We start from the raw sequence: 13,225 nt of genomic DNA, 5'->3' as shown, positions 1-13,225 counted from the left end.
GGGAAACTGAAGTTGCTGGAGCCTTAGGCTGCAACGCCCTGTGCTTGGTTCTGTGAGCAAAAGGCTCAAGGCTAACGCGTATTGGAAGGTAGAGGAGGTGCATCCTTAGCGAGGAGCAGCAACCAGAGAGAGAAGAAGGAATTGACAGCCCACCTCGAGGCCTTGAAAGAACTCGGTGATGGACCAGGAGACCCCAGACCAAAACTCCCCACTGAACCATGAGATGTGTGCAGGGCATGTGAGCAGTGCCTGGTGGTCAGTGCGTAAATAAGGTATAAAGACCTGTGAGTAAGGGTATAAAGCCCCAGGGATGTGTGTGTTCTGGGTGCCATCCCGCAGGCACCCGCACCCACCTGTATTCCTGTCCCAGTCAGTTGTTAAATTACCGTTCTAGCAACCTGCTGTGTGAAACCCAGGGCAAAGAATCTGCTTTAACAATAACCTGGGAAAGGAGCGGGCTGGAGGAAGCTGGAGCCTCTGGGCAATGCCTGTGCCCTCTGCCGCAGCCCAGCTTGCGCTGGGGAAGGGACTGCTCCTTTACCAAGTGCCTGTTGGTGATCCAAGAAGCAGTTAATGGAAAACAAACCCCCATGGGACTCTTTCATTCGGCATCCAGACAGGGATCTAGGTTCATTCGGCAGTAGACAGGGGTCTGTTGGGCTGAGGGGAAGGAGCGAGGCTCCTGTTTACTTCTGGGACTCCAGTTACCCTTCCAGCTTCCGATGGGGTCCCATCACCCAGAGCTCCACACGAGGGAGCGCTTCCAAAACGTTTATACTTCTATGTAGTTTAGAATCATAGAGCCACAAACTGCTCCAGGTTGGAAGGGGCCTTAAAGCTCATCCAGTTCCAGCCCCCTACCATGGGCAGGGACACCTTCCACTAGAGCAGGTTGCTCCAAGCCCCTGTGGCCAGCCTGGCCTTGCACACTGCCAGGGATGGGGCAGCCGCTATAACTTCTGTATGGCTCATCCTGTACTTCCTGACCTCCCAGTCTGAAAACCCAGCCGGTGGCTTGGGAGGATTTGCAGAATGATGGTTAGCATCTGATATTACTAAGCTGTACAGAAATGGCACCATGCAGATGCCGCTGCCTCCCTGCAGCCCCCAGACGTGCATGCTTGACAGTCAGCCTCCAATCCCGCAAGAAGCCGAGAGATGCAAAAATAATGTCATTTTATTCCCTTTTCCCTTTCTTCTTCTTCTGTGGTTGGTTGGAATCCCTGGCTAGCGCTATGGAAAGATCTGGATGTGCTGGGGTGAATGGCAGCCCAGATGAAGTGAGGCTTTCATGTTACCAGCTCCTCTTGCCCAAGCCCCACTGAAGGGATCTGCTCCCTTGAGCAAACCCAGCCTTTGTGGCTGAGGGACTCTCAGGCCTCACATGGGCAGCCCCAACGCAGCAAGGAAGGTGTGCACAAGCAGCAGCCGTTGCCGTAAGTCAGGGTCTCTTCTGTCACACTGTGACTGTCCGTGGCCTGAACCGGCCCTGGTTTCACTGCCACTCATCCCAGCATAGATCGAACCTGAAACAACGACAAGAAGAAGGTGCTGCCTTACTCCTATTGCCGACACAACCGCAGCGACATGCGGAGGACAGCGAGCACTTCCCTGCCCGGCTTAGCACAGGCAGCCAAGAGGTGAGTGACTGTGCCTGCCCCGAGGATTGCCCCTCCGGACCCTGCCACCAGCACCATGGAGCTTTGGGCAGCCGCCGTCACCCACCAGCACCTCCTTCGAGGTGCACACTGTGAGTGAGCAGCAGGGGCAGGCACAGCTGAGCCCCAGCACACCTGGCTGCACCCCACAGTTACCTCCTGGCACACAGAAAGTGCCACGGGCCAGCAGCTCTCCCTCCCCAGCGTGAGGTGAGAGCTGGGGCCCGCCAGGAGAGTTCTCCTCACCCTGCACGGGGCAGGGGCTGGGGTTGCCCATTGCAGCAGTTGTGGGGACACGCTCCCTCCCACAGCACTGCACCCAGCATCACGGCAAAGAGCCAGGCCATCTGCACACGGGCACGGCAAGAATGAATGATTGCAGGCACCCAGTGCCAGAGGGGCACAGCCCAAATAGAAGGTTTGCAGATGCTGCTCAAGCAGGATTAGGCCTCCAATGTGCTAAGTCTCGGCTCTCGGTGAGCCTAATTGCTGCTGCAATAAGCCCTGGCTGGTCCTTTCCTGAACCACGCTCCCCATGACCCCCCCCCGTCAGACGTGTTTTTGCTGCAAAGCTTGTATTTGCCATGCAGATGTTCCCTCCTGCCCAGCAAGGGCCCAACAGAGGAGGGAAGAGGCAGGAAATGTGCAGATGCTCTCCCCAGGCAGCATCCCACCGCTGTCCCCCTGCCCAGCACAGGCTGTGCGCAAGGAGCCGGGCCCAGCAGCAAAGGTGGGGACAGGTGACAGCATCCCTACATGGCCACACACCCCTGAGATGGATTAGGAAACATTCCAAATGGGGAATTACTGAGATTTTAATAAAACCTCTGGATAATTTTCCGTGATGCTTTGGCCAGCAGATGAGACTGGAGGTGTTCCAGGAGAGCTGTCGTGGTGTCGGTGTGGGCCAGTTCAGCCCAGCCGTGACATGAGGACCCAGCACAGCCAGGAGTCAGGCAGCTGGATGGCCACAACACCCTTGTGCCTCACTGGGGGTGCTTGTGTGGTTGGGACCAGGCAGCTGCTGCGGTGTGCCTCCAACGGTATGTCCCACCATGCCCTCACCTAGCCCGAGTGAGCGAGCGCTGCTGCTTGTATTAACCACAAGGGATGTGAGGGCACAAGGGCCCAACTCTGCACCTCTCAAAGCAGCAGGAAGAGGAGTAGGAGGGCACTGCACAGACACTCCAGAGGCAGAGCACCTTGCCTGCTGGCAGGGCAGCAAACACAACAGTGAAGAACCTCACATTTGAGCTATATTGAGGGGGATTTTCATAGACTCACAGACTGGTTTGGGTTGGAAGGGACCTTAAAGCTCACCCAGTTCCAACCCCTGCCACGGGCAGTGACACCTTCCACTAGAGCAGGTTGCTCCAAGCCCCTGTGTCCAACCTGGCCTTGAACACTGCCAGGGATGGGGCAGCCACAGCTTCTCTGGGCACCCTGAGCCAGCGCCTCAGCACCCTCACAGGGAAGAATTTCTTCCTGATGTCTCATCTCAGTCTCCCCTCTGTCAGGTTAAAGCCATTCCCCCTTGTCCTGTCCCTACAGGCCCTTGTGCAAAGCCCCTCTCCAGGTTTCTTGTCACCCCCTTAGGCACTGGAAGCTGCTCTAAGGTCTCCCTGGAGCCTTCTCTTCTCCAGGCTGAACCAGCCCAGCTCTCTCAGCCTGTCAAACTTCCACAGCCCCTGGGACAACGGAACAGCTTTCTCCCTGTGACTTCCCTGAGAAGCTGGCTGAGTGCTCCATTCCAGACCATCTCCTGATCCACCAGCTGTGGGCTGGCTCTTCGACTGGCACAAATCCATCACCTTCTGGCATGTGCAGCCCACTGGACTAGACCTCTGCCCCCTTGGAATAAGGACACTGCCTTGGCAGAGCTCTCCTGCCCAATTTAGGCACAAGGCTGTGGAGGATCTGGCAGCTCCCACGAGAGGTGCCAAAGGAAGGTACAAACCACAAGGCAGAGCATGAAAACCAAAGAGACACCACGATTTTATTTATGGATGTGTAATAAATAAGCAGTGGACAAAACAGGAAGAGCCACATTCAAAAATCCAGATCACTAAAGTGCTTTTAGACATTAAATAGAGGACGGCCAAGAAACAGCTCTGACATTAACACCTTGTACAGACAATGACAAAATCTCTTCTTATGTCAATTCACGAAACTGTTAAATTGCTCCGGGTTCTATGGCTTGGTTTTCCAAAGGTCTGTTCTGTGCTGCATAGTGTGGCAGGAAACATTCAAGAGTGTACAAAAATCATTGCATAAACAAGAACGTCTTCACCCCCTTCTCCCAGGTACGAGTTAAGGAGGTCACACAGTGTAAATCCAGTGGTAAGGCTGCATTGGCAGGCCAGAGCCTCAGCAGGCAGGAACCGGAGCTCCTGTCAGCTTGAGGATGAACCCAGCCGTGTTTCAAACCTGCTGCTCCTGGAGAGGGAAGAGCGGGTGTTCGGAGCACAGGGACTTCCAGATGGTGGAAGCGCTTGGAAAAGGTGTCTGTCACCTCCCGCACCACCTTTGCACCCGTGTGTTGGAGCAGGGAAGCCGCTCCTGTTGCATTGCTGCTCCTTGTGCTCCTGGCTAGCTGGGAAGTGGTCGGGGCCCAGAAGGGAAGGGCAGCGCGTCCCTGGCAGTGGTCCGTGCTGACCACAACGTGCTCGCATTTTCACACTGCTCCTGGTCCCGCTGGGACACCTCTCCCACCCGCCACCCTGGCTCCGGAACAACGTGAGGGGACAAGGATGTGTGTGCCCAGTATTGAAATGCCCTGAATTCAGAGAAAAGTTCAATTATTTAAGGAAAAAAATATATATCTAGAAATAAAGCGATAAATATTCTTATCTCAGCAGGGAGCTGGTCAGTGGTCCCTGCTGCTCAGCTCCGTGGGGGGGTCCCCATTGATGCACTGCCTCAGCACACCCCTCTTCTCGTGCTTGGCTGTCCTGGAGAGGTCGATGGCTGTGTCCTCCGAATCCTTTGCTGGGCCAAGCTTGTCAGAGCCCCTCTGGGAACTGGCCTGCTTCCCTTTGAGTTCCTCCTCCTCCTGCTGCTGCTCCGCTCGCCAGCCATCTGCCAGCTTCTCCTGGCTCTCCGCCTTCCTGCTCACCTCCATGGACTTCTTGTGCATGCCTTGCAGAGGAGAGAGCAAAGCCACGGGGGCTGGTTGCTTCTTTCTGCCCACGACTGCTCAGCATCACCTCCCGCTGCTTCCTTCAGCTCCCGGTTGCATCCCAAAGGAAAACTCATGCTAGCTACCAGCCTTTCCTGACCCAGAGCCCTGGAGCCTGCTCTCTTGCAGCCCAGGAGCATGAGAGTTGGTCCGTACCTCCCCTGCAGTGGGGAAGACTCCCAGGGAGAGGGTTGCTGTGACAGCCCGTCCCAGCATGGATTTCAGGTGCCTCCTCAGTACAGGACTGTGTATGAGCAGAGGGGAGCGCTCAGCACTCTCCTCACTTTGGTGGGGCCTGACCTCCTAGGCACCCTGCAAGTCCCATTCACACCTCAAATCTGTTCACTTCTGGGACCCTCACTACAAGAGGGGCATCGAGGTGCTGGAGCAGATCCAGAGAAAGGCAGCGGAGCTGGTGCAGGGCCTGGAGCACAAGTGTGATGGGGAATGGCTGAGGGAGGTGGAGGGGGTTTGTGTGGAGAAGAGAAGGCTCAGGGGAACCTTATCGCTCCCTACAACTGCCTGACAGGAGGATGGAGCCAGGAGGGGCTGGGCTCTGCCCCCAAGGAACAAGGGATGGGACAAGAGGAAGCAGCCTCAAGCTGCACCAGGGGAGGTTTAGGCTGGATATTGGGAACAATTCCTTCCCCAAAGGGCAGTCAGGCACTGGAACAGGCTGCCCAGGGCAGTGCTGGAGTCACCGGCCCTGGAAGTGCTCACAAACTGTAGACGAGGCCCTCAGTGACACGGGTTAGGGGTGCCCTTGGCCGCGCTGGGGAACGGTTGGACCTGATGATGTTGAAGGTCTTTTCCAACCTGGCCAATTCTATGGTTCTATGGTTTTATGATTCCCACACCGGCTGCTAGCACCAGACAGCGATACCCACCACATGCGGGCACCTCTCTGACCCTGCAGGAAAAGGTTCTCCTTTTCCCAGCTCTTCTTTGCAAGGAGGGAGTAGAAAAGCCGGGGTTCTCATCCCCCTGTGTACAGCTCGTGGCTGAGACCCCGTTCATTTCTGGGAACAGACGAGGATGGCCATATGGAAGAGGAAGGGCCACTCACTCTGCAGCTCCCCCGCGACCCTTCCGGCCCCAAGCTCCCACTTACCCAGCAGCCATGGGGCGCAGGACCCCACCAGCCCGCTCTTGGCAGAGTTGATGATGGACTCGGGCAGAGGGATGGAATGCCGCACCATGGCCCCGTAGAGGCCGTACTCGGCCATCACACTGCTCCGTCCCCAGCACTTCTCCCGCTTCCGCCACTTGGCTCTTCGGTTCTGAAACCAAACCTTCAGGGGTAACAGCCAGGAGAGCACGGAGGGGTGGGATTGGGAGGAGACAGCCCCGTGGCATCCAGGGCCCATCGGGCAGGGGGGGACGACGGGACACGCGTGTCCAGGGCAAAGGGGCAGCCGTGGGGGTGCATGGAGGGGTTTGGGTGTGTAGAGCGTGGACGTGCAGGTGGCAGCGGTGGGGGGGATTGAGGGAGGGCACACACGTGGGTGTCAGTGACAGAGGGGAGAAGGGGGGAGAGGGAGCACACGTTACACGAGGCTGATTGTGGCACAGGAGGGTGATCCCAGCCAAAGCCACCCTACGCTCCGCCTGCCCACAGGGCTCCTCTGCTGCTTCCATCCTCTACAGATAATGGGGCCCTAATGCAGTGAGTGACAATGACAGAGGGTGCTCAGGTCCCTCTCCTCACCCCTTTCCTGCGTTTGAAGGCTCAAGGGGCATAGATACAACCTAGCTGCTGCCCAGACCGCCACCCAGTTCTTAAGCCAACAAGCTGCTCCGCAGTGGGACAGGGTCTTAGAATCCCAGACTGGTTTGGGTTGGAAGAGACCTTAAAGCTCACCCAGTTCCAACCTCCTGCCACAGGCAGGGACACCTTCCACTAGAGCAGGTTGCTCCAAGCCCCTGTGTCCAGCCTGGCCTTGAACACTGCCAGGGAAAAGGCCCTAAAATGCCGTGTGTCCCGCAGAGGGACAAGCTAATAGGGAAGCCAATGGGACACAGCTTGGCTCCTGAATCGCTCCCAGCTCCTGCTTGTGGTGGGTCTCTGAGGACAGAACTGAGCTGCCGCAGTGATCAGCTGCTGGGGACAGCTCAGTCACAGAACCATTGAATCAACCAAGTCGGAAAAGACGTTTAAGCTCAAGTCCAACCAGTCCCCTCGTTCTGCATTTCCATTTGAAGCCTGTTCAGTGCCAGGGTTGGAAGCTGGGTCTGCCCCCCAGTGCCCTGCAGCATTTCAGTGCCGCCATGTTCCCACTGCCTGCACTCTCTGGCCAAAGGGAAGAGACAGCCCATGGACCCCAATGGGAGAGAAAATCATTGCAGCCATCTACCTGTATCCTGTCCTCTGGCAGCTCCGTCTTCACAGCCAGCATCTCCCGGGCATAGACGTCAGGGTAGTGAGCTTCGTTGAAAGCCTTCTCCAGCTCCTCCAGCTGGTGAGCTGTGAACACCGTCCTGCCAAGAGGAGAGAGCCCCTTGGGACACAGTCCAGACCCTGACTGCATCTCCCTTCCCACTGGAGCTTTATAGACTCACAGACTGGTTTGTGTTGGAAGGGACCTTAAAGCTCAGCCAGTTCCAACCCCTGCCACAGGCAGGGACACCGTCCACTAGAGCAGGTTGCTCCAAGCCCCTGTGTCCAACCTGGCCTTGAACACTGCCAGGGATGGGGCAGCCACAGCTTCTCTGGGCACCCTGTGCCAGCGCCTCAGCACCCTCACAGGGAAGAATTTCTTCCTAATGTCTCATCTCAATCTCCCCTCTGTCAGGTTAAAGCCATTCCCCTTTGTCCTGTCCCCGCAGGCCCTTGTCAAAAGCCCCTCTCCAGATTTCTTGTCAGCCTCTTTAGGCACTGAAGCTTCTCTAAGGTCTCCCCTTAAGGAGCCTTCTCTTCTCCAGGCTGACCCAGCCCAGCTCTCTCAGCCTGGCTCCAGAGCAGAGCTGCTGCAGCCCTCAGAGCATCTCCATGGCCTCCTCTGGACTCACTCAAGCAGATCCACAGGAGCACCACAAAGATGATTTTCATCCTGAAAATCCCCCCCTCCCGGCCCCAGCTGCAGCCCTTCTCTTTCCTCCTCTGGGGACATGGATGATCTTTCATGTCCCTTCTAACCCAAACCATTCTGTGGTTCTATGCCACCCACTGCCCCAGCCAGGGGACCAGAAGGAGGCTGGTGGCAGCAGCGGGGAGGTGCGAACAGGGACAGCTCTACCTGTGCCGGCGTTTCTTCCTCTTCATCTGGGAGGTGGACATCTTCAGCTCGCTGCCGTCCCCGCACAGGCTGTCCTCATCTGGCAGCAGCATGCAGGAGGGGAAGAGTCACATTCCCGTCGGGAGCAGGGGGACAGAACCCAGCTCCCAGAACACGGAGGGAGAGCGGAGCCGGGGCTCCCCGTTTCCCCCCCCCCCCCCCGCCCAGCACCCGGCCGCGGACGGGTATCGGCATCCCGGGTAAGGGGTCGGGGGGGGGGCGGGCAGCCCGGCGGGGCCGATCCCGGGATGCCCGGGGCAGCGGCTCCGTCCCGGCCGCGGCCACCCCCGGCCCCGCTCACCGGAGATGTTCTCCTTGTGCCGGCGGGCGGCGGGCGGCGGCCCCGGGGCCGGGCGGGGGCCGCGGGCGGGCAGCAGCGGCAGCGGCGCCGGCAGCAGGCGCGGGGCTCCGGGGGCCCCCAGCCCGCACAGCAGCCCCAGCCCCAGCCCCAGCGCCCCGCCGCCCTCGTAGCCAGCGGCGGGGAGCGGCCCCGGGGGGGGCTGCAGCTCGGCCTCCAGCCCCAGCAGGTCGGTGATGGCGAAGCCCTTGGCCCGCAGCCCCGCGCCGCCCGGTCGCGCTGCCGCTGCCACCGGTGCTGCCACCGGTGCGGCCACCGGTGCGGTCCCCGCCGCCGCCGCCGCGCTTCCCCCCGACGGCTCCGCCCGCCCTGGCATCGCCGCCTCCTGGCCCGGCCCGGAGCGGGCACCGCCGCCCGCAGCCCTTTTTATGGTCCCGCCGCCGGCCCCGTCTCCAATCACGCCCCGGGGCGGCGGGAGGAGCGGGGGAAGCGCTCCCAATCCCCAGATTAACGGCGCCCGGTCCCATCCCCCGCGGCGTCCCTCCCTCCGCTCCCCGCAGCCCCCGCCCCTCGGTCCTGCCCATCCCCTCCCCGGGTTCCTTCCTTCGGTCCCCCTCCGCCCCCCCTTTTCGTGCTCCCGGTCACCCAAATCCCCCCCTCACAACCCCTTGGTCCACCCCCCCCCCCCATTTCTGCTCTCAGGACCCCCGTTATGTCCCCGTGTCCCCTCTTCCAGGGTTCCCAGCCCACCTCATGGTCCCTCAGCCCCACATCCCAGACGGGGCATCCTACCTGGCCGCTGTCCCTCCACTCAGCACCCCAGGGATGGGGACAGGGACAGCGATGGCCAGGGGCTGTGGGACAGGACCTTCCCTGATCCCAAGTGTCCTGCTAACGGGGACAGGGCCACCTCCAGGTGCCTTGGCCCCTGTCCTCCCTTTAGCTCCCAGATTCTTGCACCTGGGCTGCAATTTATTCCACCCTTCCCTTCATCTGGTGATGGAAAACGATTTACAACCGGCTTACACGGGCTGCCTGATCCGGGCCTTCACTGGACGGTCAGATTAAGCGAGGGTCCTTCTGATAAAGATAATTACAAGGGGACTCCGCATTAACTTTGCGTTATTAAAGGAAGACCCAAATCTCCCCTCGCAAGCTGTTCCTGGGATTAGCAGAACAATAACTTTCATTTAGGATAATTGCCGTGGCCGGCGCTGGGGGCTGCCGGGGAGGGGGGACAGACCCTCTGGGCCACCACTCACCAAGACAGTGTGTGTGTGTGGGGGGGGTACCATTCCCAAAGCCACTGCCCATGTGCTTTGGGATGCAGGGATGCTGAGGGTACCCCCACCCAAGGCTGTCCCTTAGGCCCAGGACAGGGCACCCGGCATCCCCTTGGGCACCTTAACTCCTCCAGAGTGGTTTTGCCACAGTTTTGCTGGAATCGGAGACTTTCACTGCTGGGCAGGGAGGATCTGCGCTGCTGCAGTAATTAGAAGCCCTAATCCGGCCACCACCCACAACAAATTTCCTGTTCCGCACAGCTATTAGTGGATAAACCCCTAATTTTTGATGTTTGTCCCAGAATCAGCTTGATTTCAGCAGTTTACGTTCGGGCTGAGCTGTTGGGAGAGATGATGAAGCCTTAAATATGCATATGGCCTAGGCATTTGGAAAGTTTGGGGATAAAGCGCCTATAATTGCTCCTAATCAGTTTATGAAACATAAAAGCTCAAACCCAAGAGAAAGCCGATAGATGCAGAAATGGAAGGAGCGATTAAATCTGGAGGTGGCCTGGATACAGCGCTGCAGCCGGGGCTGGAGGGGACCGGGGATGTGGGACACGGCGAGGGGACAATACCTGCTGCCACCACCAGCTCCCCTGGCCACGGTGGAGAGGGGCATCGCCACCGGCCCTTTGGACAATAAATCAGTTAAAGGATATCTTGATATATGCTCATCCAATAGGATTAGCTGGGATTAGACTAATCAGTAAATGTTTCTCTGCTCATTATTTTCCAGGGAAGATTTTCAGCTGATTCTCCAACGCTGGAAGATTATTAATCGCCTAAAGAGCAGAACATCAAACATCGCCCCTTGCTCCAATTTCCCTGGGGTTCACCCCCCACACACAGCACCCAGGTCCTCCACGAGGGCTCCAGCCATGGCTATCAGAGGCTACAGCACCCCGGCCCTGGTGTCCCAGGCATGGGTGCTACCCACGGCTGATGCTGGAGCACCCCTGTCCCCTGCACTGCACAGGAGTGGGGGCACAGGGAGGTGGGACAGTCCCTGGGGGGTCCCCATGGCTGCTCCAGTGCCACCTCAAACACCCTCCATGCCCTGCAGCACCCTATGGGATGCATCATGAGGGCACACAGGCTTGAGTGGGTACCTGGGGCTGTCCCCTTCACGCACTGGGGACAAGCCTGGCGCATCCTTGGGGGTCTACAAATAGGTGCTGTATTTTGGCAGATCCTCTTCAGCCAATGACAGGTCCTGAGCCCATCAGTGGCTGGTGGGGTTTTGGGACCCCATCTTTGCAGGGATATGAAGCTTGGGAAAACCCCAGAAGGATGTACACTTGCCTCGCAAGCACCTGCTGTAGCAACAACCAGGGGGTAGCAAGGAGAAGGTATCGAAGGGCCTGGTTTAGGGGATTAGTAATGGGATAAGACAGCTTTCACCTCCCTGGTTTAGATATGAATCAGGTCAATCATAAAGGACCATCTGACAGTTTCAGGCAGCTCAGGGTGGAAGAGGCTCCCACCCGTTGGACCTGCACCAGCAGTCACTGCCGGGGGCTCCCTGCTTCTCTGTGCCACATCCACTCCTGGCATGGGAGCAAGCGGGAGCCTGGTCCCCAGGAATGATGTTGAAACCGCGTCCCTTGAGTGCCTGCTCTGCAGGGAAGCTGCTTGTGGCCGTGGTGGACCCGGCACTGGGTGTAGGGTGGCCCAGGAGTGGGGTGCAGTGATACGCCAGGGGTGGGAGCCTGAGGGGGAAGGTCCCTGCTGTCATGGACAGAAGGAAAAGGGCTTTTCTCTTGCCTCCTCCATGTCCTCCTGGGAGCACAAGGAGTGATGGGGCTCGTGAAAAGGCTGCCTGTGGCGCACGGGTGATAAGGAGCTGAGAAACAGCCCATTGCTAGAGAAGGCAGCAAAGGGCTGTGTGTGTGTGTGCAGTGAGGCATATCCCTGTCTCACAAGGCTACATCCCCACCTCTGAGTTCCAGGTGGATTTCTTCCTTTCAGTGCAGGCAATGGGACTTTTCTCAGGGCTGAGCGCTGGATTATATGGATATGTGGCCAGTTAGGAGGAGACAGATACAATGGCCAAATACCCCCCATTTTGGGGTGATGGATTTGCGGAGCCAGGCAGCATGGCCAGGTTAAAAGAATGAGGAAACCTGTGCAGCCAGCACTGCCAGCCTATGGGAAGTGCTTTGTGTCGAGCTGGAGTTTACACGGGGGAAGGAAGGGGTGTACAGGGTGAGCAGAGCCACAGTTGGCCACACACTGCTTAGTGCTGCAGCATCGCCAGCGAGCTGACTGCAAGTGCATTGGCTACCCTAATTTGGCACTTGGGGGTTTTGTGTGTGCCTTTCCACGTCCCAATCCACATGCCCCAGCGACATCCCTCCTAATTCCCCCGCACAGATTTCTGTCTTAAGGCATTTTGCCTTTGATTAAACCCAGAAGAGCAGTCACCGTTTAAGTGGAGGTTAAGAGCAACCCCTGTGCCGATCGATGGCGCAGGCCGCTCACATCTGGAGTGTTGCAGATTTAATCAAAGCGCTGGGAAGTGCCGCACGCAGCCAGCTGTCACAGCGCCTGCGGCACAGCCCCTCATTAATGCCCAGCCAAACGCAGGGCAAAACAAGTGACCAGCAAGGTGCTGCGCCTACAGCCTCAACTGCAGGCACGACTTGGCAATCAGTGAGCAAGCGGAGCTCATCCCGTGTACCTCCAGGAGCTATAGGGGATGTAGCCCATGGAAAACCCTCTTAGGGAGGAGACTGGGCTTTGCCGAGAGGCTTAAACCTTTAGGTGATATATGGGAACGTGAGGGACAGGGTATTCAGGAAGAAATCCAAGCGGATCAGGCGCAAGAGCCCTAACTCTGATTTCTGGCTGCTCCCTCCACTGGTGCTTTCTCCTTCTACTCCACTTTGTTGTTGTTCTCTAGCCCTATTTACCTGCCCATCTCGCATCCCCATGGACAACTCCCTCCTGTCCTGTGCAGGGTGCGTGAGCAGGGACACAGCCCTCCCTGGGGCTGCTGGTAGGTCCTGGGCAAACCCCAGCCTTCCACAAAACAGGGATGGGACCCTGCTCTCCTTGGTGCTCATTCACAGCTCATTAAAGCTGATTGAAACGATGACCAGAGCTGAGTCTATCTATGTGGGTGCTTGGAAGTCCCGGGCACACGGCACAGCTCGGCTGGGAATATCCAACTGTGAGGAGCCCCAAACTAGCCGATGGACTGTCCACTCCAATTAGCCCCACAAAGGAGCTATTATTCCTCCGCACTATGCTTGTCTGATTACTTTATCTTATTATTTTTTGATCATTCCTCCCAAATGTGCTAATTAAACAGAAATCATCAAGTCAATTAGAGAAACACTCATTAAAGCGGAAAAGAAAAGCAACTATCAGCAGAAGAAAAACGGCTGCGAGGCTCCCAAGCAGACACAATGGCTGCCACATTCATTCAATCAGCATCTCCCCAAAGAGGGGTGGACATTGTCCCACTCTGGTGAGCGCCCTGGAAATGAAACTTCCCGAGTGACAGAGTCAGATTTCTCTCTTTTTTA

At 57.8% G+C, this 13,225-nt stretch overlaps 1 protein-coding gene across 1 annotated transcript; it reads right to left on the bottom strand.

Annotated features, from left to right (window-relative positions):
* Nucleotides 1-4,178: 4,178 nt before the first annotated feature.
* VSX1 (visual system homeobox 1) lies at nucleotides 4,179-8,785 on the bottom strand. Its single transcript, XM_065682650.1, has 5 exons — nucleotides 8,413-8,785; nucleotides 8,073-8,151; nucleotides 7,191-7,314; nucleotides 5,948-6,128; nucleotides 4,179-4,796 (listed from the first exon to the last, which is right to left on the bottom strand). Exons 1-5 carry the CDS (start codon nucleotides 8,783-8,785, stop codon nucleotides 4,525-4,527), a joined length of 1,029 nt encoding a protein of 342 aa, XP_065538722.1. The 3' UTR covers nucleotides 4,179-4,524.
* Between the last annotated feature and the right edge of the window lie 4,440 nt (nucleotides 8,786-13,225).

Source organism: Lathamus discolor, chromosome 5 (genome assembly GCF_037157495.1).
Source record: "Lathamus discolor isolate bLatDis1 chromosome 5, bLatDis1.hap1, whole genome shotgun sequence".
Classification (NCBI taxonomy): domain Eukaryota; kingdom Metazoa; phylum Chordata; class Aves; order Psittaciformes; family Psittacidae; genus Lathamus; species Lathamus discolor.
Note: the sequence above shows the minus strand (reverse complement) of the source record. Positions and strands in the feature narration are given on the sequence as shown.

Excerpts from the sequence above, each read along its gene's own strand:
- VSX1 (XM_065682650.1), bottom strand. The coding sequence starts at position 8,785 with ATGCCAGGGCGGGCGGAGCCGTCGGGGGGAAGCGCGGCGGCGGCGGCG. Across the intron at positions 8,152-8,412 it reads GCACAAGGAGAACATCTCCG|ATGAGGACAGCCTGTGCGGG; the intron begins GTGAGCGGGGCC and ends TGCTGCTGCCAG. Across the intron at positions 7,315-8,072 it reads AGGAAGAAACGCCGGCACAG|GACGGTGTTCACAGCTCACC; the intron begins GTAGAGCTGTCC and ends TCCTCTTGGCAG.